Source organism: Pleuronectes platessa, chromosome 15 (genome assembly GCF_947347685.1).
Source record: "Pleuronectes platessa chromosome 15, fPlePla1.1, whole genome shotgun sequence".
NCBI classification, from domain to species: Eukaryota; Metazoa; Chordata; class Actinopteri; order Pleuronectiformes; family Pleuronectidae; genus Pleuronectes; species Pleuronectes platessa.
Window position 1 is genome coordinate 14,252,680 of NC_070640.1, and position 20,784 is coordinate 14,273,463.

General features: G+C 41.8%; 2 protein-coding genes across 9 annotated transcripts in view; one reads left to right on the forward strand and one right to left on the reverse strand.

The window, feature by feature from the left end:
• Positions 1-1,103: 1,103 nt before the first annotated feature.
• gnb2 (guanine nucleotide binding protein (G protein), beta polypeptide 2) lies at positions 1,104-11,582 on the forward strand. Its single transcript, XM_053441238.1, has 10 exons — positions 1,104-1,762; positions 3,416-3,495; positions 3,586-3,624; positions 3,898-4,004; positions 5,299-5,362; positions 5,637-5,799; positions 7,433-7,499; positions 7,589-7,790; positions 9,127-9,343; positions 10,301-11,582. Exons 2-10 carry the CDS (start codon positions 3,439-3,441, stop codon positions 10,405-10,407), a joined length of 1,023 nt encoding a protein of 340 aa, XP_053297213.1. The 5' UTR covers positions 1,104-1,762; positions 3,416-3,438; the 3' UTR covers positions 10,408-11,582.
• Positions 11,583-12,871: 1,289 nt separating this feature from the next.
• The window catches only part of mink1 (misshapen-like kinase 1), a 29,976-nt gene continuing 22,063 nt past the window's right edge, over positions 12,872-20,784 (reverse strand). For 6 of the 8 annotated variants that reach the window (XM_053441230.1, XM_053441228.1, XM_053441229.1 and 3 more), the window contains 6 exons: positions 20,256-20,399; positions 19,631-19,765; positions 19,395-19,495; positions 18,850-19,267; positions 18,596-18,735; positions 12,872-18,496 (listed from right to left, as the gene is read on the reverse strand). In XM_053441230.1, coding sequence (XP_053297205.1) covers positions 18,413-18,496; positions 18,596-18,735; positions 18,850-19,267; positions 19,395-19,495; positions 19,631-19,765; positions 20,256-20,399 — 1,022 coding nt within the window. In that variant the 3' untranslated portion in view covers positions 12,872-18,412. The remainder of the gene's footprint in view (positions 18,497-18,595; positions 18,736-18,849; positions 19,268-19,394; positions 19,496-19,630; positions 19,766-20,255; positions 20,400-20,784) is intronic. The other 2 variants (XM_053441234.1, XM_053441231.1) reach the window with 1 other exon arrangement.

The following is a 20,784-nucleotide window of genomic DNA, read 5'->3' on the forward strand; positions in this document are numbered from 1 at the left end:
ACTTTCTCCAGAGATTCTCCTGCCAGCGCCCAACAGTAAAGAATCTGGAAAATGTCCCCAGTGGCTGATGTGAGAACACAGCAGGAGGATAGCTGCGAGTGGGCGGGTGTGTCGATGATGTTTCTAACATGCGATGCACGCAGGATGAAGAGCGGTGCCATATATGTAGAAGACACTGACGAAGGTGTCAAGTGAAATTTAGGTGACGATGACAACGCCATTGTCCATGTGCTGTTAACAAAAACACGTGATTCCCGGCAGCAGAATCAATACAGTACGTCGTGGCTGCTGTGCCGTGCCTCACCTGAACGCTCTTTATGCAGCATTAAGAGATTCGCACACAGGCTTCAGACAGAAAGAGAGAGGGCCCTGAACGCAGCACGTGATGATCAGCGCAATTCTTTGTGTATGGCGAACGCATCTAAAGCGAAGGATCTCGCACTGTGTCATTCCGGAACAAGAAACAGGACAGACAAACTCCAGAGAAAGTCCAGATGAAATTCTGCGGACCTCCCCTGGAGTTCATGTCTGAAAATAGATTAGTTTATTCAAAAAAAAAGAATGAAAAAAAAAGACTACTGAGTGGATAGGGGCACTTAAGGGCCAGATCAGATTTCAGCTAGGGCCAGTGTCCCCCCCCCCCCTCTCCAGCCCCACCCATGGATTCGCCCCTGCACTGACTTGCAAAACCACTGGAAATAACTGCAGATGTGGTGAAGTGCAGAGAATGATTATTGCTTTCCCTTGTTGTGCTGCAGCCTGCAGAGCGTGAAACGATCCTATATTAAAGCATTTAATTCAGATGGATCTGTTTATTCTCTCACATCCACACAGTTTCAGAGACTTCAGTCCACGTGTGGAGGCTGCAGGGTGGTGGGGGGGTTCACAGGGTTTCATAGTATTTCATGGGTGTGGTTGTAACGAGCTGCACAGACGGTTTTGAGGATCCTTCTGCAAACGCTGCACCGCGTGATCTGCAGCCTGGTTTCTGAATGATGATATTCAGAAGAAGAAGAAAAACAAAACCAAACAGGAAGATAAGTGAGAGAGAGCGAGAGATCCGCCTCTTATCTCTCTCTCACACACACACACACAGACAACCGCGCACACACACGCACGCACACACACACAAACACACTCGCGCGCACACACACACACACACGCACACAAACACACACATGCACACAGACCATCTGCTGATGCTGGTGGGATCATTTCTTTAAAAAAATAATCTCATTATTTTCTCCATGAGGCACTTTGCAGATTTAATTCGTGGCTGAGTCCTGATGAGGAGGAGGAGGAGGAGGCGGAGGAGGAGGAGGGGACCGGAGAGAGGAAGGAAACGAGGATAACGTCACGAGTAAAAAAAAAAAAAAAAAAAAAAAAAAAACCCGGAGCGATCGGTTTTAATGGAACAACCCTGAGCTGCTCCCACTGAGATGTGTTGGTTAACTGGACACAGAAAATAAAACCTGACGCGGAAGAGGAAGAAACAACAACAACAGCAGCCGCAGCAGATTCCATCTTTTTCCAGGAGGCACACTGAAGCGGGGAAATGGAAATGTGTGTCTCCCTCTTCCTCCTCCTCCTCCTCCGTTCGCCTGTTTACTGAAGGATTTGGAAACTGCCTCATCGAAACACACGGAGCTGCTTGATTTCTCCTGCATGAGCCAAACAGACGAATAGTCCGATCCCGAGGAGGCTGCTGACAGTTTTTAATTTTTCTCTTTTCATCTGCCAACATCATCGGGAGAATTAACAGGTAGCCACCCATGATCAGCTGTGTGCAGGCCAGCCTGCTGGGTGTAAGATGGCTGGGTGATGATGATGATGATGATGATGGTGGTGGTGGTGATGATGGTGATGAGAATAATTTCTCTTCGTGGCATCATTTCGACTTAAAATCATTTGGCTACATCCGAGTGTGAAACCAGATGTGGCCAAGACAGGCCTCCATCACTGCGCTGATCAATACGTGCTGCGTTCAGGGCCCTTCCTATCTTGAAGCCTGTGCGTGATTCTCGAAATGCTGCAGACAAGAGGATATTGTGAATTGTATGATCAGGATCGTTGGATCAGATTTTCTCTCTTTTCTTTTTTCCTGCAGCTGAGCCCCCCCCCCCATATTCTCCTGCTCCTCTAGCCATGCCATGTTGGTGTGGTTACACACCAGATGTGCATTAACAAGGGGTGGGGCCAGTCTCATTTTAGCATCTTTGGTTGTTTTTTTGGTCTCCTGGTGTTATAAAAGCCAGTAAACGCCCCTCTCAGATGCACAGGCGGTGGAGAACATGCTTCACTCTGCAGCATCATGTAGGTGGTGTGAGCCGCTCGTCCGCTGCTACAGGCCGTGCATGCACCAGTGCAGGTGGGGTCTGTGTGATGTGTGTTTTTCCACACACTCCTTTTGCTCCCTGTTGGCAGGGCTTCAGCTAAAAAAAAAAAGAGGAAAAAAAAAAAGGATCTGCTTCAGTCGATGCTCGCAGGCAACAAAAACATGCACCCCGAGCATCTGGCCGGACCCATCCAGGCCTGATCTCTGAGGCATCACACCCACCCACCCTCAGATTATCTTCTCCTCATTGGCTAAATGAACAGCTGTGCCAGGAGACTGAGAACCCATGATGCACCCCTTTTGGCCTCCATTAGAGCCGTGTGATCCATCTGTGAAGGTCCAACCCCCCCCCCCCCACCCCAGGGAACAGTGACCTACTGTAGCTAATTGCTCTTCCTTGCAGTGCGTGCCGTGCAGTGCAGGTTTGCTGTGTGCAGTGTTGTCGTGGATTTGAATTGCCACACTACTAAATGCAAATACAGGGTCCCCAATCTGGGAAGCTGTTTGCATGTGTAACTGTGCAGGAACAGGAAACGCTCCTTCCTGCTGAAAGCGTCATGTGGTTGTACAGTGTGTGTGTGTGTACATTAGGAGATCAGGACATTATCAGGAACCTAAGATGACTGTAGGTGGGGTCATGGAGGTGTCTGTGTCCAGCGTTTGGCACAAGTTCTGAATCGTTACACAACCTGCAGTGTGACAGGCTCTCTTTGCTTTAAAGGGTGTGTTCACTCCCTATCTGCTGCCTGGGAGTGATGCTGGCTGCTCGATAGCAGCTTAGTCATTACAGATTATTCTCCTCAGTTAAACCAGGCATGGTGCACAGCCATAACCAGATTACAAGGATTTTTCTCACTGTGTGGATTCAGCAAATCTTCGAGATTAAAATTTGCGTCTCTTATTTTATTATTTACCGCCACAAATCAGGGCCTAGCAGCATTTTAAGTTAATTATTTAACTTAATTGATTCCTGGATCACAAAAGCAGGAAACAGTACCCCAAATGGGTCAAAATGTATAACTCAGCAGTTATTTGTCACCTGCTTTATGGAAATTATATTCTGATATTTGAATCCAACAGGTGACGGCTCAGACAAATCCAAAATGAGTGAGCTGGAGCAGCTTCGCCAGGAGGCCGAGCAGCTTCGGAACCAGATAAGAGTGAGTCAATTGATTTGCAGTAATCATTCTGAGATGTTCAGTTTATTGTGTTTTGTCTTCTTCCTCATCATATGATTCCATGTCCAACAGGACGCCAGGAAAGCATGTGGAGATTCAACCCTGACGCAGGTAAGTCCCAGGTGCTAAGATACAGACTCATAAGAAATGTCTGTGCATCTTTTTGAGGATTTGATCAATATGGCGATATGATAAATCCATGTGGGAGACGGGATAGGTTTTAAAGACATGAGCGCTGTCTGTTTGTACAACAAACGTCTCTTATCACACACACACACACACACACACACACACACACACACACATTCACAGATAGTTATCAATTAAAAAATGGTGTATTTAACTACACTTGACTCTTTGTTTAATGGTTTCTCTCTATAACAGATAACTGCCGGTTTGGATCCCGTGGGGCGGATTCAGATGCGGACGAGACGCACCCTCCGCGGCCACCTCGCCAAGATCTACGCCATGCACTGGGGTTCAGACTCCAAGTGAGTCAACCACACTACACCCAACATCTCATGCTGTTAACTCAATGCATGTGATGCATGGATCATTAAAATGTACCATTACAGCTTTCTAATGAAGAGGCTGAGCAGAAAATGGACATGTTGAACTGAATGGGACCCTATCATAACAAGTAGTTTGAGAGTATGATGGGACTATATGAAGATATATAAGCAAATGTTAAGAGTCCTAAAACCGATGTAACATCGTCCACTCTTTCAAAAGGAGAAGATTTACTTATCAAATAATACCTTGAGTTTGTCAAATAATGAATTATTTCCAGCTACATCCTGTAGAAATATGTAGAACACTGGAAAAATAACACTGTTGTTGGCTGAATCCACATTTGGCTCAGTGTAACATCTCCATCAAAACTTGATCCAAAAACGGACTTTAATGGCACAGTGGAGCAAATTGACACCAAACATTTGAATTCAATAGATCCACATTTTTGTTTTTGATCTGCACCAAATCGCACACTCTCATAAATATCAGTCTCCTCAAAACGGCTGTTTTTTCATTGAGATCCATATTAGTCTCTAAGAATAAAAAAGAAAAAAAAGAATGAAAAACTCCCTGATTGTCACACAATGTGAACAGTGTGGCTTCGCTTGGAGTTCAACTCGAGCTTTGACCCCCTGATATTCCCCTGAATTTGCATGTGACCATCCCCTTAGAGACAAAAGTCCCTGGATCCGCCCCCTGATGTAGACCCACACCAACATTTATTGGAGTCTTCCTTGGCTCTTGCCCCAAGCCTCCATAAAATGTAATGGAAATCAGTCCAGCAGTTTTTGCATAATCCTGATAACAAACATACAAACACAGAACATAACCTGGCGCGGGTAATAAACCTGTAATGTGTAATATATTAATCGAACTGGTGAAGGCTATTTATCCGTAGCCTTCGACTATGTTGTCAAAATGTGACATATAACACAACTTTCTGTTGTGTTTCAAACTGACTTGTGTTTCCACTACCAGCAGCAGCTTTGGTCCAGACTGTAATATCTCTACAATCAGGTTTTTAGATGTAATACCATGAAATCTAGTTCATATATTCCTAGTGTCCAGAGGATGAATCTTTAAGACTTGTTAATGTTTCTACGTTACCATCAGCAGCTCAAGTATTTTTTTCTTCTAGTATACCACTACTTATTTTTGTCTGTTTTACAAACATTCATGGTTTCCATCTCCGATGACTGCAGTGATTTAATGACTCTTCCTTTAAGTGAAAAGCTGCAGGAAACTGAGATGTTTGATTGTTTGTCTCGGCAGGCTCCTGGTTAGTGCCTCTCAGGATGGAAAACTGATCATCTGGGACAGCTACACCACCAACAAGGTAAAGTCACTGGAATAATTCTTCCCATCAGTCAATCAGCTGGATAAATAATCCCTTTTGACCTGTGGCCGAACTGGAAGTGAAAGTCTTTCTTGTGTGAGAGTGCGGTTTTACTCGTAACAGCCTTTTCTGCAACATGGCTCATTGCAACATCTACAGTGGCGCTTGATTTTCTACTGTGGTAATATTGGCCTATATTTATTTATCGCATTGGGTTTTCCTACTCCTCAAAAGTTACACGTCTCTTCCTTCTGAACACCTTTGCCGTTCCTAGATGCACGCCATCCCGCTGCGTTCCTCCTGGGTGATGACCTGCGCGTACGCCCCCTCCGGGAACTACGTGGCCTGCGGCGGCCTGGACAACATCTGCTCCATCTACTGCTTGAAGACGCGCGAGGGCAACGTCCGGATCAGCAGAGAGTTACCTGGCCACACAGGTGAGAGAACATGGCGCTCTCATCCTCGCCTCTGTTGGCGCTCCTCTCCTCTGTGAGTCACGCTGATGAGACGTCTCAGACGATCGCGCGGCGGTGCCCTGCCTCGAGGGAACGCTCCGGTCCCAAAGCCCTAAACAATGAAGATTTCATTTACATGGTTAATTAATCGCAGGGCAACACAGTCTCAATGAGCTGGGACATTACAGAGAGTCTGAGCGGCTCTGATCTGCCACACTGTGGCTACTGTGCCGCTCTACGCTATTACATTTAACACCTTTTCTGTTTTTAGCTTTCAACAGTATCGTGATATTCATTAGGGTTGTATTTGTGTTTACAGATTTAGACATGAAACAACTAGAAATGCATGAAATTAGGCCACATTTCAAGTTTGTTTTGGCAGATGGGCACAGGTACACTATGTTTCTAATCTACTGAAGCGAAAATAAAAGCAAGGATGAGGTGGAAAGATGCGGATTATGCAAACTGGGACGCAAATTAAAATAAAGATATCTCTAATGGTAAAGGACAGCACATCAAACTTTTCCTATTACAGTCAAAACAGTGTCCTCATTCAAAATCCGGATTTTTCAGTTATAGAGATGTGTTTTTCTTGAGTCACCTTCACAGCCATATGTTTAATGAGCTTTGTTTAGCCTCCGTTCCGCCTCTCAGGGTTCACACATCGGGCCGGGTCTATGGGCGACTTGTATTTTACTTTATTGGGGCTGAACCAACTGAACAGAGCCTGAGATGAGTTAATCATAATTTATTCTGTGAATATTTTCCTCAAAAGACGCTCAAGTTGTCAGTCCTTCGTTTGAAGATAAAAATTCTATGTTATACAACTTAGAGAAAAAGATTCAAGTGAATAATGTGAATTGTGTCATAAAAATCAACTGATTGTGAGAATAAAGTTGTAATTTTAGTCTACGTGTGATGTTAGAGGGTGAATATCAGAATATCTGCATCACCTGCCGTCAAATGAAGAATAAAGATCATCTTGTTAAGTTATGACTTAGTATAGGTTTCATAATTAACAAAATACACAATCCTTTGTATCAGAAAAATACTGTGCAACAAATTATTTCTTTTCCGAACAGACTTGTGGTCGAGCAAATGTTTGGTTGTGATCGACTTTAAGGTTATCGTTACATGTGCCTGCTTTTCAAAGAGGTTTGTTAGTTCTGTAACAAACATTGGTTATTACGATTTTGGATCCAGAAGCAGTGGAAATCCGGTGAGATCCGGTGCTCCTCAAAGCTTATTTCTACATTTTTTTAAAGATAATACCCTTGTATTCTCTTGAAATCACAACTTAATTCTCGTAGAATGACAAAATTTTTCTCATAATCTAAGAATTTTCTTTCTCTTCAATAGGTTTTCGTCTTTAATTGTTTTTGTTACAAAGCCACTAATTCCAATGTTATTTGCTAGATTGATATAAAACATCCAGGAAATGTCATATAAATATTCTCTCTGCCACTGCATCAAGGTTTTGTACATTTAGTGTTAAGTTTCATCTTATATTCAATGAATAACAGTAGAATCCTCCCTACAAGACAAGTGTGCACATCACTTTGCAAGTTTCATGCAGTAAAACTCACCCAGACGTCTGCTCTCCGTGTTCTCTCAGGTTACCTGTCATGTTGCCGTTTCATTGACGACAATCAAATCATCACGAGTTCAGGAGACACCACATGGTGAGTCACACATATCCAAACACCGACGTGCCGTGCAAACACCTTTTTCCTGAGCTCACGGGCAACTCTGTGCGCTCTCTGCCCCCCAGCGCACTGTGGGACATCGAGACGTGTCAGCAGACCACCGTCTTCTCGGGCCACAGCGGCGACGTCATGAGCCTGTCCCTGTCGCCCGACCTCCGCACCTTTGTGTCGGGAGCCTGCGACGCCTCGGTCAAACTGTGGGACATCAGGGACAGCATGTGCCGGCAGACCTTCACAGGCCACGAGTCGGACATCAACGCCATCTGTGTGAGTGCCCTCAGGCCACTGTTTCTCCTTTTCTTCCATTTTTACACAAAATGTCATTTGAATGGGAAGAAGCTCACAAGTCAGACTTTGTCAACAGCTGCACATTGTCTTTAAAACCCGTGGAGCTGCTGGTGTATTGATTTGGACGATTCTGAAAGAGATACAGTGAGGATCATGAGCTGCTTTAATCTACAGTGTTTTACAAAGAGACAAAACAGAGAGGAAAATTAACTAGACCAGTTTTGCTTATATCTGTATAAATGGTAAATGGTTATAGGTTTAGTATTTATATAGAGCTTTTCTAGTCTTGATGACCACTCAAAGCTCTTTACAGTACAGTTTTACATTCACCCATTCACACCCACATTCATACAGTGCATCTATTCGCAGCACTTTGTTATTCTATGGGGGGGGGCCATTCAGGGTTCAGCATCTTGCCCAAGGACACTTCGGCATGCAGATGGGTCAGACTGGGGGTCGAACCGCAGACCTTCAGGTTGAAGGACGACCACTCTACCCCTCAGCCACAGCTGAAATGTATACATTTATAAATGGTCATTTAAAGCTGCTATTGTTAAAAATCTCATTCATCTGTAATTCATCCACAAAGTGAAAGTAAAACACACGTTGATTCAACACAGCCTGAAAGAAAATAGATAAAAAACAGTAGATAAAGATGGACGACATGGCCGCTCCCCAAAAGTGAAGCCAAAATATTTCCACCACCCCCTAGTGGTTGGCAACAGTATGGCTCAGAATCCCCACCTGACACATGTAAGTGGATGGTACATGGACCAAACTAAAAAGACAAAAGTCACGAGAATTTTTCAGATAAGTTTTGTTTTAATTAGTTATTTGACGGTATTACAAATAGGGTGAAACATCATGATTGACAGCTGAGATGTTCATCCCATGATCACTACTGTTCTGAATGATTTCTTCAGCCCGAGATGGCAGCGTTCGTACCCGGGATATTTTGGCTTCGCTTCTGGATAGTGGGACAAAATGGAGACGTGTCATCCATTTTTATTTACAGTGGATGATGTAAACCTAAACCCAGAAATAAAACAGAATATGCAACAATATAATGTGTTGTCTAGATACAGTCTATATAACAGATACAGTTTATATAACAGATACAGTAATTCTATATGAGAAAGTTTGGCTTCAAATAGCTGGCATCACCGCCTGTATCAACTCATCTGTGGTGTAGATCAACAGAGAGGCTCCACGTGACTCTATGACATCACACAGCCAGTGAGGGAAGGAAGTAAGGACCTCCTCTCTTACGACTGTCCTGACAAACAATCATTCATCTTCCCCTGCTTCTCCTCAGTTCTTCCCCAATGGCAGCGCCTTCGCTACGGGCTCCGACGACGCCACCTGCAGGCTGTTCGACCTGCGAGCCGACCAGGAGCTCAGCCTCTACTGCCACGACAACATCATCTGCGGCATCACCTCCGTGGCTTTCTCACGCTCCGGCCGCCTGCTGCTCGCCGGCTACGACGACTTTAACTGCAACATCTGGGACGCCATGAAGGGAGACAGAGCAGGTGGGTGGAACGGGCGAGAGAACGGCCGCGTGCTGGTTTGAGGTCACAGGGTAGATTCAGAAAGGTTCAATTAAAACTGAGGATTGTTCATATTTTCAGGACATAGACACGTCAGCGAGATATCAGAGCTCTTCGAGGGTTAGGAACTTATTCTTTGTTGCCTGCAACCTGAAGATGAAGCATCACACACAGGGCTAGAGGAGGCGAACTTTGACAATCCTAGTTCAAGAGGAAAATATCCTAATATACCATGTATCACGGCAAATACTCATCAATGAGGTTTTAAATGATTTTGGCTCGTAAGGGTTGGGACAACTGTGCCCTGAGCTGCTCTCATCTCTATACGTCAAAGTGCTGAATGAGGAGTTTCAAGGTAATGCAGCTCACAGTGACACATGGTTCACGTAAGAAAAAGTAAATCATCTGGACGCCAACGGGACTGAGGTGAAAATCAAAAGATCTTGATTGAAACCAAAGTCGGAGCTGTAAAACAAAATCTGATGATATGAATAATAAATAATGATTTGTTAGGTTGTGAGTTTACCTGCAGACTAGCATTTGTTACAAATTTCTCATATTTTATTAGCGAACGATGAATTAAACGACTAGTTGAGAAAAATGGTGGTAAATAGGAAGAAAAGGAGCCATTTGCTGCAGTCCCACATTGAACCTTCTGAAAAATCTAAGTTCACATAGGATTATTTCTGGGGGGAACAGAGCTCCGTGCCAGACTTACCAGAGAATTCACACATTCCTCTTTCAGTGAGATTTTCGGTGTTCGGCCTGATTTTGTAAAAAAAAAATTGTCAAAGCAAACCTGTGGTGCAAGTTGGAGCCCAGACAAACACTAGGCTGCTGTGTTCCCTTGCGGTTTCTCAAGACGTTTCGGAGCAGTGTGCCGAGCAAAACATTTCTCTGCAACAAGTCTTCTTTTGTGTGTCCCCACCCCTCCTGCAGGAGTCCTGGCCGGCCATGACAATCGTGTGAGCTGTCTGGGCGTGACAGATGACGGCATGGCGGTGTGCACCGGCTCCTGGGACAGCTTCCTGAAGATCTGGAACTGAGCCGGGCCCACGACCTCGGCAAAACGCACGTCTGACAGACACAGACAGACCGACACAGACACACAGACTGACAGACAGACACCGCTGGGACACAGTTTGCACCCTGTATTCACGCTGTATGTAAGATTCAACAGACAAATTAAAACATTGTACTGTACATAATATATATGACTTAGATATGAGTTTACACACACACACACACACACACACATACAGACACACACAGACACAAACACACAATGCAGGATGACACAAGACATTAACACGTACCCACACAACCTAAAGTTGATTTAAGAATGCAGAAACAAGGCAACAGTACCACAAACATGCACGCACAAACACACACACACACACACACACACACACAAATATACAAACATCAGCCACACCATTAAAGCATGTAACTGGTTTAATGTTGTGATTGGTCGTTGTATAAAAATCTGTAAAATGTCCAAATGTGACCAAATATGTAGTTGAATTTACAGCTGCTGAAAAAAAAAATACAAATGCTACTATGACCTGAAGCCTTTTAACATAACACACACACACACACACACACACACACACACACGTTACACACACACTTTCCTGAGAGACACTGCTCCTTGAGTTTGGTGGGAGAAGACGTAATTGGACGATTCCGTCTTTGTTTACAATGAAGTCAAAAATGCACTTCAGACAAAATGTTTCTGTACTCTCTTTCTCTCTGTACCACGTGTATCTCAGCGACGGTGATGTGAAGGAAAGACGGGCGTGGATGAGAATCACGTGAGACCGCTCACACTGAACATAAAAATAAAAAAAAATCCCTGACAGACAGGATGGAAAAAAAACAACCTCTTATTTTCATCTGGCTCGAAAACATAATGTATTCACGTTTTTTATAGAAACTCTCTCCCCCCCCCAACAGACTGTGCATCTGTTTTATTTTATTTAATATTTTTTAACATTTATTTTATTCATGTTCTCCCCGTGTGCCTCAGATACACTTTAAGGATTATTAATAGAGTACTGATAAAAGATCTGCAAGTCAGAATGTGGGTGAAAACTGAAACCATTGTAAGACACATCTTAATAAAGCAGGAGCCATACTTTGACTTTGTCAATGTATTTATCTGGACATTATTATGGTATAATTGTACATAATATTAATAAATAATAGCTTCTCCTGCCAATTAGTGTGGTTTCTTTTTGTGTCCGTGAAGGAGGTCATTGGTTTGGGAAATGATATTAAACTCAAGTCACTGATTGTTCCAGATAAGCAACACATACAATGATATTTGGAAAAAAATAACCTTTGGTGCAGTTTCTAAATAGCCTGGTTACCTTGTACTACAAATTCTATATGTTTTTATTTAAAATTGATCACATACATCCCTGAGAGGAGAAAGCTGCTTTTAAGAATCGATTCAGAATGAAATGTCAGCGACTGATATATTTTAAGATTTCTTTTTAAGAATGAGGGAATCCATTGGTAACGGTACACCTTGTAAATAGGGCCACAATCCGACCTATTTAGAATAAATTAAGTTAGTAAAGTTGATCCCTTAGTGTCCTAAAAGCATCCAATTCAGAACCTGTATAATAATGACAACAAAACGCAGGGGTAGTAAATGGGCAGCCTCACAGCCAGAAGATTATCATTTAAAGTTCATGTTCTCCCTTTGTATATCTTAGTTTCATTATTGGAGACTCTAAATTGATCGTAGGTTCCCAATGTCAGCTGAGATTGGCTCCAGCTCCTCACGACCCCTAAAGGGTAAGGATAGATATTGGATGGGATCGACAACTAAAAGTTTAAAGTTGACGATGCAACAGGTGCAATTCCCCAAGGAAAATCAAGACACTGTATAAATCAGGCAGATTTGAGAAGAAGCTTAAACAATGTCCCACATGTTGTGTTAGTGCTTCAGTAGAGAAGGGACACGTCCTCTGTGTGCAAGTCCCTTTAATGACTTTCTAAATCCTCACTCGGTAACTTTATTCCATTTCAGCTGATAGACATTAAAGGGAAACATTAAATTCAGGATTCTTTTGTTCTTGTTTTGCAGTACTGAAGTGTTGCTGCTGACCCACTAGAGGGTGCTGCAGCTCAATCAGCATCCCTGGATCTCATGATTAGAATGAAGCTTGATCCATAGATATTTATTCCTTATCATTTATTTCAGCAAATTTTTATAAATAAGGTGGACACAGATTTTGAAATATAACTGTTCCCCACGTAGAGTGAATGTAAAGAGTTACATTAAGAAAAGCAGTGGTGTGATATTTCTAACATGGGCCTGGCCTAAAGAAAAGATGATAGCACCATCATGTGGCGGAACTCTGAACAAACTTTCATCACGTTCCACAGCGTGAAACTAGTTTTCATGGATTTTCCTCTGGCATAATAATAATAATAATAATAATAATAATAATAATAATAATCACACTTCAAATGCTGTGAATAAATAACTGACAAAAATGAGATCAATGCATTTTATTTTTCAAACAATTCTGTAGTAAGACATGAATTCATTCAACACAATCCTTTTGAAAGTTTGAAGTTGATCAGTCTATGAAATACAATCGGGAGTTAACCTCTCACAAGTAACACAGACGCGCGCACACACACTAAAACATTGCAAAGATGTTTACGTCTTTAAAAAAAAAAAAAAAAAAAAAACGTATTGAAAAAAGAAGATTAGATATTGTAGTTCTGTCCAAAGATCCACGACACTTACGAGTTCAATCTGCCTCAATCCCAGCTAGAGCTGCTAATCCACTCATACGTTATAGATAAGAAATACAAGCTATGCCTCATTACGAATATTGGCGATCATCCATTTATCGATGCGTTAAGTTTATGAAGGCAGTTTCTGGGATTTCACAACAGCAGAACAAGAGCAAGCATCCCAACAGCTTGACCGTCAAGAGAGAAGCAGTCGTTTCTGTTGCGATTACAAACAAAAGTAAAGAACAGATTATTCCTGTAACAAGCGAGACAAAAACCAGCCGACAGTCAGTCTGCCACCGGAGGGTCGCCTCCTGCACGTCACACTGAGATGCACTGTCCTGGTTTTAGATTTGTTCAAATGCTTGTATTGCTTAGAAAAGAGAAACATCATCTACACCTTCAGTGCTCCACCTCCAACTCGGTGGTGCCTCTTACTTTCATAAAAATTCTGCTGAAAATCTTATTCTTTTAATGGCTCTTGGCACAGAATGAAAAAAAAAGCACTTTTCACACCTTAAGGTGCTTCTAGAGAATTAGACAATCAGATCCAGTCTTCTGTGTTTTTCATTTCTGCTGCAGAAAATTAGACAAGCGTAATATTCAGAAGCGCCTTCTTAAGTCAAACGATTCACATGCTGTTACATCTCTGACTAAAATCTTCAAGGCATTAGTTACGGATTTGAGATGAGTGTCTTTATGGGTGAAAAATAAAATGATGCCAACCTGCCTGTCATGTTTTTCTTGAGTCCAACAATTCACTTCAATTGCTATCCAGAAAAATACTCAAATACAATAAGGTGCAATGGTTTTCAAATGAATTCCTTCTTTTAAATGTGTTTATTCTTGTTCGATTTATATTGAGCAATAAAGTATTTAGCAGCTTAAATCTGTGAGTTTAGCCATTTTATTCATCGTTTTTAGATGCAAATAAAGTTTAATGACCCACACTGAGCATGTGGACCACAGCCAAGGTAGAAATATTATGAATAGTCTGTGGGAAAAAGTATGTGTTAAGGGAGAGGTCTGTGACCAGTGATTAATGAAAGCGATCAAGCTGATTCAACGTTTAAAAAGAAATCAATGTCTGTGCATTTTATTGGATTTATTATTAAAGCTATATATGTTTACATTTTTTGGGGGCAACACTTCAACTGAATGCCATTGTGAAAAAAAACGTCAAAGAAACTAAAAAACAGACCAGTGTCTTTGTATATAATAGTGATTGACTGATACATCTGTCACTTACTTTATGGATAAAATCCAGAAGCCAAAAGCCAATAAGCTCATAACAGAGCCGTTGCTCTTTCACTGATGTCACCACTGATGATCCCCTGAACATATTAACAGCCCGTCAACCTCACACAGGCAATTTACACCAAAAGTCCATCACAAATCTATGAGTCACCACAGACTCTTCTGATCACCAGAATCTGTCTGAAAAACTCTAACTCCAAGTTTGTCCATAGACACGCATCTGTCTCAGCAGATGACTCGCTTCACTCTAACGACCGCCGAGTGACCCTCCATCTCTCTTATTGATCTCTCTACCTTAAATACATTGTGCTTTGATTACTAGAGCGGTACACATTTCTATATAAATACAAATCTGTCTTATAGATGTACATTCACTTTTATTTCTCAATATAGACTAATTTACACATTTTATAAAATAGACTTATTAGAATCAAGCTACTTTCCCCACTACAAGATTGAACAATTAACATCATTAAAGTAAGAAGCGCTGACCTCATCCTTGCTGCGAGAACCGACGCTTTCTGAGCAGACATCGCACACAGTTTCCTCTCATCTGTGCACAAGTACTAAGTCGTCTTCTACAAAACACGATTCACACGTATGGCTTTTCTCTATACTGGCTCCCACTGCGGGTCGATCCTCTGCATGTGGCACTGGATTAACCGGACACATGCTATCTTCCTTTTTCACGGATCGTTTCATTTTAGTGTCAAAAAAGATCTCTTCGGATTTCACGTAAGTGCACTTAACTGGCACAGGATGTTTGTCGTAAATGAGGGAGCAAAAATGGCTGTGCCTCTTCTTCACGTGATTTCAAGTAAGAGACAAGTGTAGGTGGGTGGGATGTGGCTCACGAACCCATCCTCAAACTTCTCGCCTTCCCCACTCCAAGGCACTGCTTAAACTGTAAACATGGCAGACTGAACAATAAAATAATGATTAAACAAAAAAAGTGCCAGAGGTCTGTCTAAATTGTCATAGAAGTTTGAAATGTAGGTCATGGCACTTAACATGTTGAAGAATAAAACTTATTTGCTAAAGGGGAAAACAACTTTGATACAGCGATATACTCTATTTCAATGGCTTTGACCTGCGCTTCAAAGTATCTGCTGCAGATATATTTGTAAATGTAGGTTTACTGATGTGAAAGTGCTTTCTATGCTTTGATTTGTGTTATAATATCCCCTAAATTAACCATCTATTTATATAATCTGATTAGACGCTCTTTGCCCTGAAATCGTTCTGAATAGTTTTCTTTTCAACAACATAAAATATATATCTTCTTAGCTTAAAGTGGGACTTTTAGAAGACTCTTATCACCATCCAAGACTCATTTCGTAACATCCATAAACTTCTCGTACTGGCATATTCACAAAACAGTCGCATTTGACATCAACGAAACAGATGTTCTTTTTTTCCCTGTCTTTATTCAAGAATGTGGTCTAAATAATTTGATGTTCAGATTTGTTTATGCTTGTACTCAAAATCCTGCACCCGCACTCAAATAACCCCCATTTGTGCTCAGATTGTGAGCTTAACTCAAATATTTTGTGGCTTGGACATTTTTTCCTGCATTCAGCATTTTTCTTCTGGGCTTGGAAGTCTGTCAAAATTCCCAAACCAATAAAATGCCAGGTTTAGTCCTGACAATTGAAGGTTTTGTTTTCCTGTCAAGCAAACAGACAGGAAGCCGATGTAATAATAAGGCCGAGGAGGATGGGACTGCATGAGCCCGGTTAAAGTAACCACCAGTACTGGACTCTCAAAGAAGTAAGAATAAAGGACGCAAAACGAGGAAGGGATGATTATTATTTATAAACTATACACCTGCTATTCTTTTGGTTGGGGAATTTTGACAGATTTGTTGCACAAAAAAGTGTAGAGTGCAGGAAATCTGTCCGAGCAACACAATTTGAGTGCAAGTGCACGGTTCGAGCACAAGCAGAGCAAATCTAAGAAGGGGCCATTTGAGTGTGAGTGCAGGGTTTTGAGCATTACAAAATCTGAAAGTGGAATCACTAAGGCTAGCTCTCAAACTGTGCTCTAGAATGAAGATAGAAACAAAATAACCCTCGAATTAGGGAGATGTCTATGTGTTCATACCAAATTGCTGTGGTAGCACAAATCCCTGAACAAAATAAGCTTTGCCTCATGTGTTGACCTACCCCCTGCCAACAGAATTCCACCAGGCTACTTCCTGATACGGCTGCCGCATACTTCTACCCGGTGTATGAGAACATGGTACCTCCCTCATGCAGCTGCCTAAACAAAGCCGAGTTAACTCCCCTAAACATGGAGGGGCACCCTATGCACTACTAACAAACACAGAGTAAAGATCTATAAGAAATTACAAGCAGCTAATAAACCATGATACCATAATATTTGTGGAAAGCCAGCTGACTCTTTAGATCTATACATTGAAAGGAAAACAATGTTTAGTGATCTGTGGGAAAAGTCTCTTCTCAAATATCTAGATGCCAATTCAAACTCTCTTGCCTTTTGTCTTGGTTCATACCTTCCGTTTCTGATTATGCTGTGAACTTTGGCAGAATCTATAAATATGAAAAATAGTAAGTTTCATGTGTTCCAGCCAAAGCGCCCGATGAGATGGAATCCTCTGTGTTGGTGCAGCTCTTAACATTAAATCTTTCCACTGGCCCACCACAAATAAGACCTTTTCGCACTATGAGCTGTTCCACCATCATCCCCTGGACACTTCTCACACAAAAAAACAACAACACACTAGTGAAAAAAAAAAGGTCTAAGAACTGAAATATAATACAGTAGAGTAGATCAGTGTGGTAAGAGGGCGACAGGACCCTGAAAACAACCTCCCTTCATCACTATAATCTCAGTGGCCCTATGCTTCCATGTTTCTCCAACTTCTTCCTTTTGCGGCTAACGTCCCAAAAGTTGTCATCATACTCGCAGAATGCCACAAGCCAGAACACACAAACTCTCCTCCTCAAACAAACACTCCACAAGAATAGAATATATTGCAATATAATGGCAATATAATTACAGTAAAATTAAGAATACCAGTAAGCTAATACCAATACATTACCACTACATATAAATATCAAATTGTTTGTATTTTGTAAATCTACAAAGGTTTAAATACAAGCCAGATCAGTCAAATAATGAATGGTTTCATCTAAACCAGAGAAATACTGACGAGAGCATTTTTGAGACTTGATTTTTTTTTTTTTATTATTATTTATTTGTTTTTAAAAGAAATAAAATTTGCTATTGAGGCATTCAAGCCGTGATTAAGAGCTGCAACATAATTTGCCATTCGGGCCAAACAAAAAGCTAAGGAGCAGGACTTCAGGATACAGTCTATGATAGAAAGAGCTACTTCATCCTGACTTTTATGTGCCTTCGTTATATGTTTTGTACTAAATCCTTCCTTTAGGTCTTCCTGAAGTTGTAAACCCCCCAAAACAACAGGGGGATCCACAGGCCACTGCAGAGGGAAGCTCCACCATTTTATTATTTGAGCAATAGAGGCCTGCAAATGATTCAGATCTAAGTGTCAGGTGCTATATATTTACAGCTTCATTTCAATATTCAGTATTGGTAAATAATGCCTTCTTAAAAATGTACGGTAGAACCATCAAGGAATGTCTTTTTAAACATACTTCACGATATGGAACTAAATAGATACGACTGAACACAGGTCCACCAAATAAAACAGATCAAGACGGGAGTATATACATTACAAATCAATAGATGGTGTTAACATCTGCAGCTCATCAGTGACTTTACATGATGATTCCGCAGAGAATGTTATCAGGGGGCCTCAATAGAAACTGTATCTTAAATAGTGTAGGCTGGAATGAATTTAGATATTATTTGTGTTTGTGTTTGTGTGTTTGTCTATGTGTCTTTGGAGCAAGACTGCATGGGTGATAGCGAGCTGGAGAGAAAGCGAGCGATGTGTTCACAATTGCGTGCATGCGTTTGAGAATTTCAGATGCACTTCGTTCTTCAAACCCCGAGCGGTTCCACGCGCTGACCAGAGCGGAACTTCCTTCACCAGTTCATGATGCAGTTCCTGTTCAAGGTCATGAAGTACACCTGGCTGCTGCCTCCAGATCGCACCGATGCAAAAAATACCTGAGGGGAGGGAGGGTCATAGAAAACATGTATGTGAGCAAGGTCTTTACATTCAGCTGCTTTTAGAGACCTTCGGCTGTAAGAGCTTTCATCCATTACCTTGTCATTTCTCTCACAAAGGAACTTCAGTCTCTGAGCTCTTTTGTGCATGAACACACCATCCAGGTGTCCAGTCTCCACTGAGCGGATCTCTATGGCCTTTTCTCCCCAGCCCATGATCTGATTGGAGCAGATATGAGCTGCCGAGGAAAAGTGTCATATTAGTATGAAGCAAATTTATTACAGTCCAAACAGAGGATACCTTAGCTTTTATGTGACATCCACGTGAGATTGTTTTTGGATTTGACCATTACCAACAGATGTGGGCATCTCGCCCCATTGCAGGACCACGTCCTTGATGATGCGTCCATAGGTGTTGACATAGACGCCCTCATCCTCATAGCACAGCAGCATCTCCATGCCATCTGAGCTGGGCAGGAACACAATTGCGTGTGGTAACACGTGGCTCTGAATCTGTGTGAGATTAAAATAGAAGAGTTGAGCTCCTGTTGGTTTCACATCTGCCCCCCCCCAAAAACACAGACAAAAAAAACAGCTTTCTGACAACTGACCACAACTTACATGCACAGGGATGTAAATGTCATAGTTGTTTCCAGAGTCCACGTCAATGGCATGGAAACCAGCACAAGAGCCATAAATGACCTTCAACCTTTGACCCTCTTCCACTGTTAGGTCAACCAGGACGGGCCTGTGTGGGAGGTCTGCGAAAGACTGATTAAAAGGTTAGACTGATCAGAAGAGGGCAGAAAGTGAGTGAGTGAACATAATTAACTTGACTGCTCTTCTGGTTGACCGATGTTGCATAACTAATCCAGCTCAAAAGAAAGAGGAGACTTACCTTGAAGGCCATGAATTTGTGATAAGGTTTGGGCGCCCAAGCATACACTTCCACCGCATTCTTCAGAGCGATCACCAGGAACTTTATCCTCTCGTATTTCACTAGATAGGACAGCCACAAAGCCATGTGATATTAGACACTTGTAATCAATTATTCACTGTGCCAAATGCATTTGTGAGAATTTGCCTGAAGCAGAAGCGACAGCAGCGATAAACAACAGATCATCTGTCACTCACCCACTTTGTAGTGCACGCAGCCCTCCATCTCGCCCACAGTAGTCCAGCCTTGCTTTTTCTCCACCTCAGGGTCATTGTGGAGGATCTTATTCCTCAGCCAGGCCAGGTAATAGACACGCACCTTGTTTTTCTTTCCTTCATATGCAAAGTATGACTGAATTACTTACACGTTTCTACACTGCCACAAGATATTTTATAAAACTATGGTATAAATTCTGAGTTTTAAACACACTTCATTAAAGTTTTAATGCAGTTTTTTAAATTACCATTACTGCATGTTTTGTTACGTAAATATCTGCTGAAAACATCAATAATTATAAAAAATTAGCATTTTAGTTATGATTACTAAAAAACATTCATATTGGATCTTTAGCAAAATATTCTGATGATGTAAAACAAATATTGTAACATTAGCTTTTGTCAGTTATGTCAAATACACTGCTGAATCCGAAACAGCTTTCCATTAATTCTGAAAATATTTAATAATAAATCAATCTGACGACATAATCATAATTTGGCTAGAGTATTTGGCATCCCATTATAGCCAGTGGTCTTGTTGCCAAAAGCATAGAAAGCTTCAACTGACTGTAGTGAGAGCAGGCTGGCGAGGAACAGCAGTAATGACCTGATATAGTGATGAGCAGGTTGAGGCCCTCCAGGACGTCCATCTGCTGGAACCTGCGGGAGTTGATGAGGGGGTAAACCTTGCCCTGACCGCTACGGTCCAGCAGCTTCAAACCGTTCTCTGTGCCCACCAATAGGTTCACACCTGGGAACACGAGTGCACAAATACAGACATTTTCATTTAGCACAAGATTATTCTAATCGTTGGCTTTCCTCTAGCCACAGCTAATAATAACTTAGTAGTATCTCTGTGTTGTGACTCTTTTTATAACCTCCGCTTTTGCGCCATTCTTATGGTTTGTTTGGTGGAAGGGCAAAGAAATAACCCAGATCCAGAAATTTGTCTTCACTATCTTTAACATTTTCAATTATTTCCATGGGAATAATTCATACCTCTCTGAGGCCTACTGAGGGAACTGATATCTATAAGTGTGTGCAGTTTAGTGCAGCTTGGGGGACTGTTGGGTCTTGGCAGAGGTATGTGCTCTACTAAATGCCATTCTAGTTTTTTTAAAGTAAATGCTTATGAT

Coding starts and splice junctions, on each gene's coding strand:
- gnb2 (XM_053441238.1), top strand. CDS start 3,439: ATGAGTGAGCTGGAGCAGCTTCGCCAGGAGGCCGAGCAGCTTCGGAAC. Junction 3,496..3,585: donor AGCTTCGGAACCAGATAAGA/GTGAGTCAATTG, acceptor CATGTCCAACAG/GACGCCAGGAAAGCATGTGG. Junction 3,625..3,897: donor GAGATTCAACCCTGACGCAG/GTAAGTCCCAGG, acceptor TCTCTATAACAG/ATAACTGCCGGTTTGGATCC.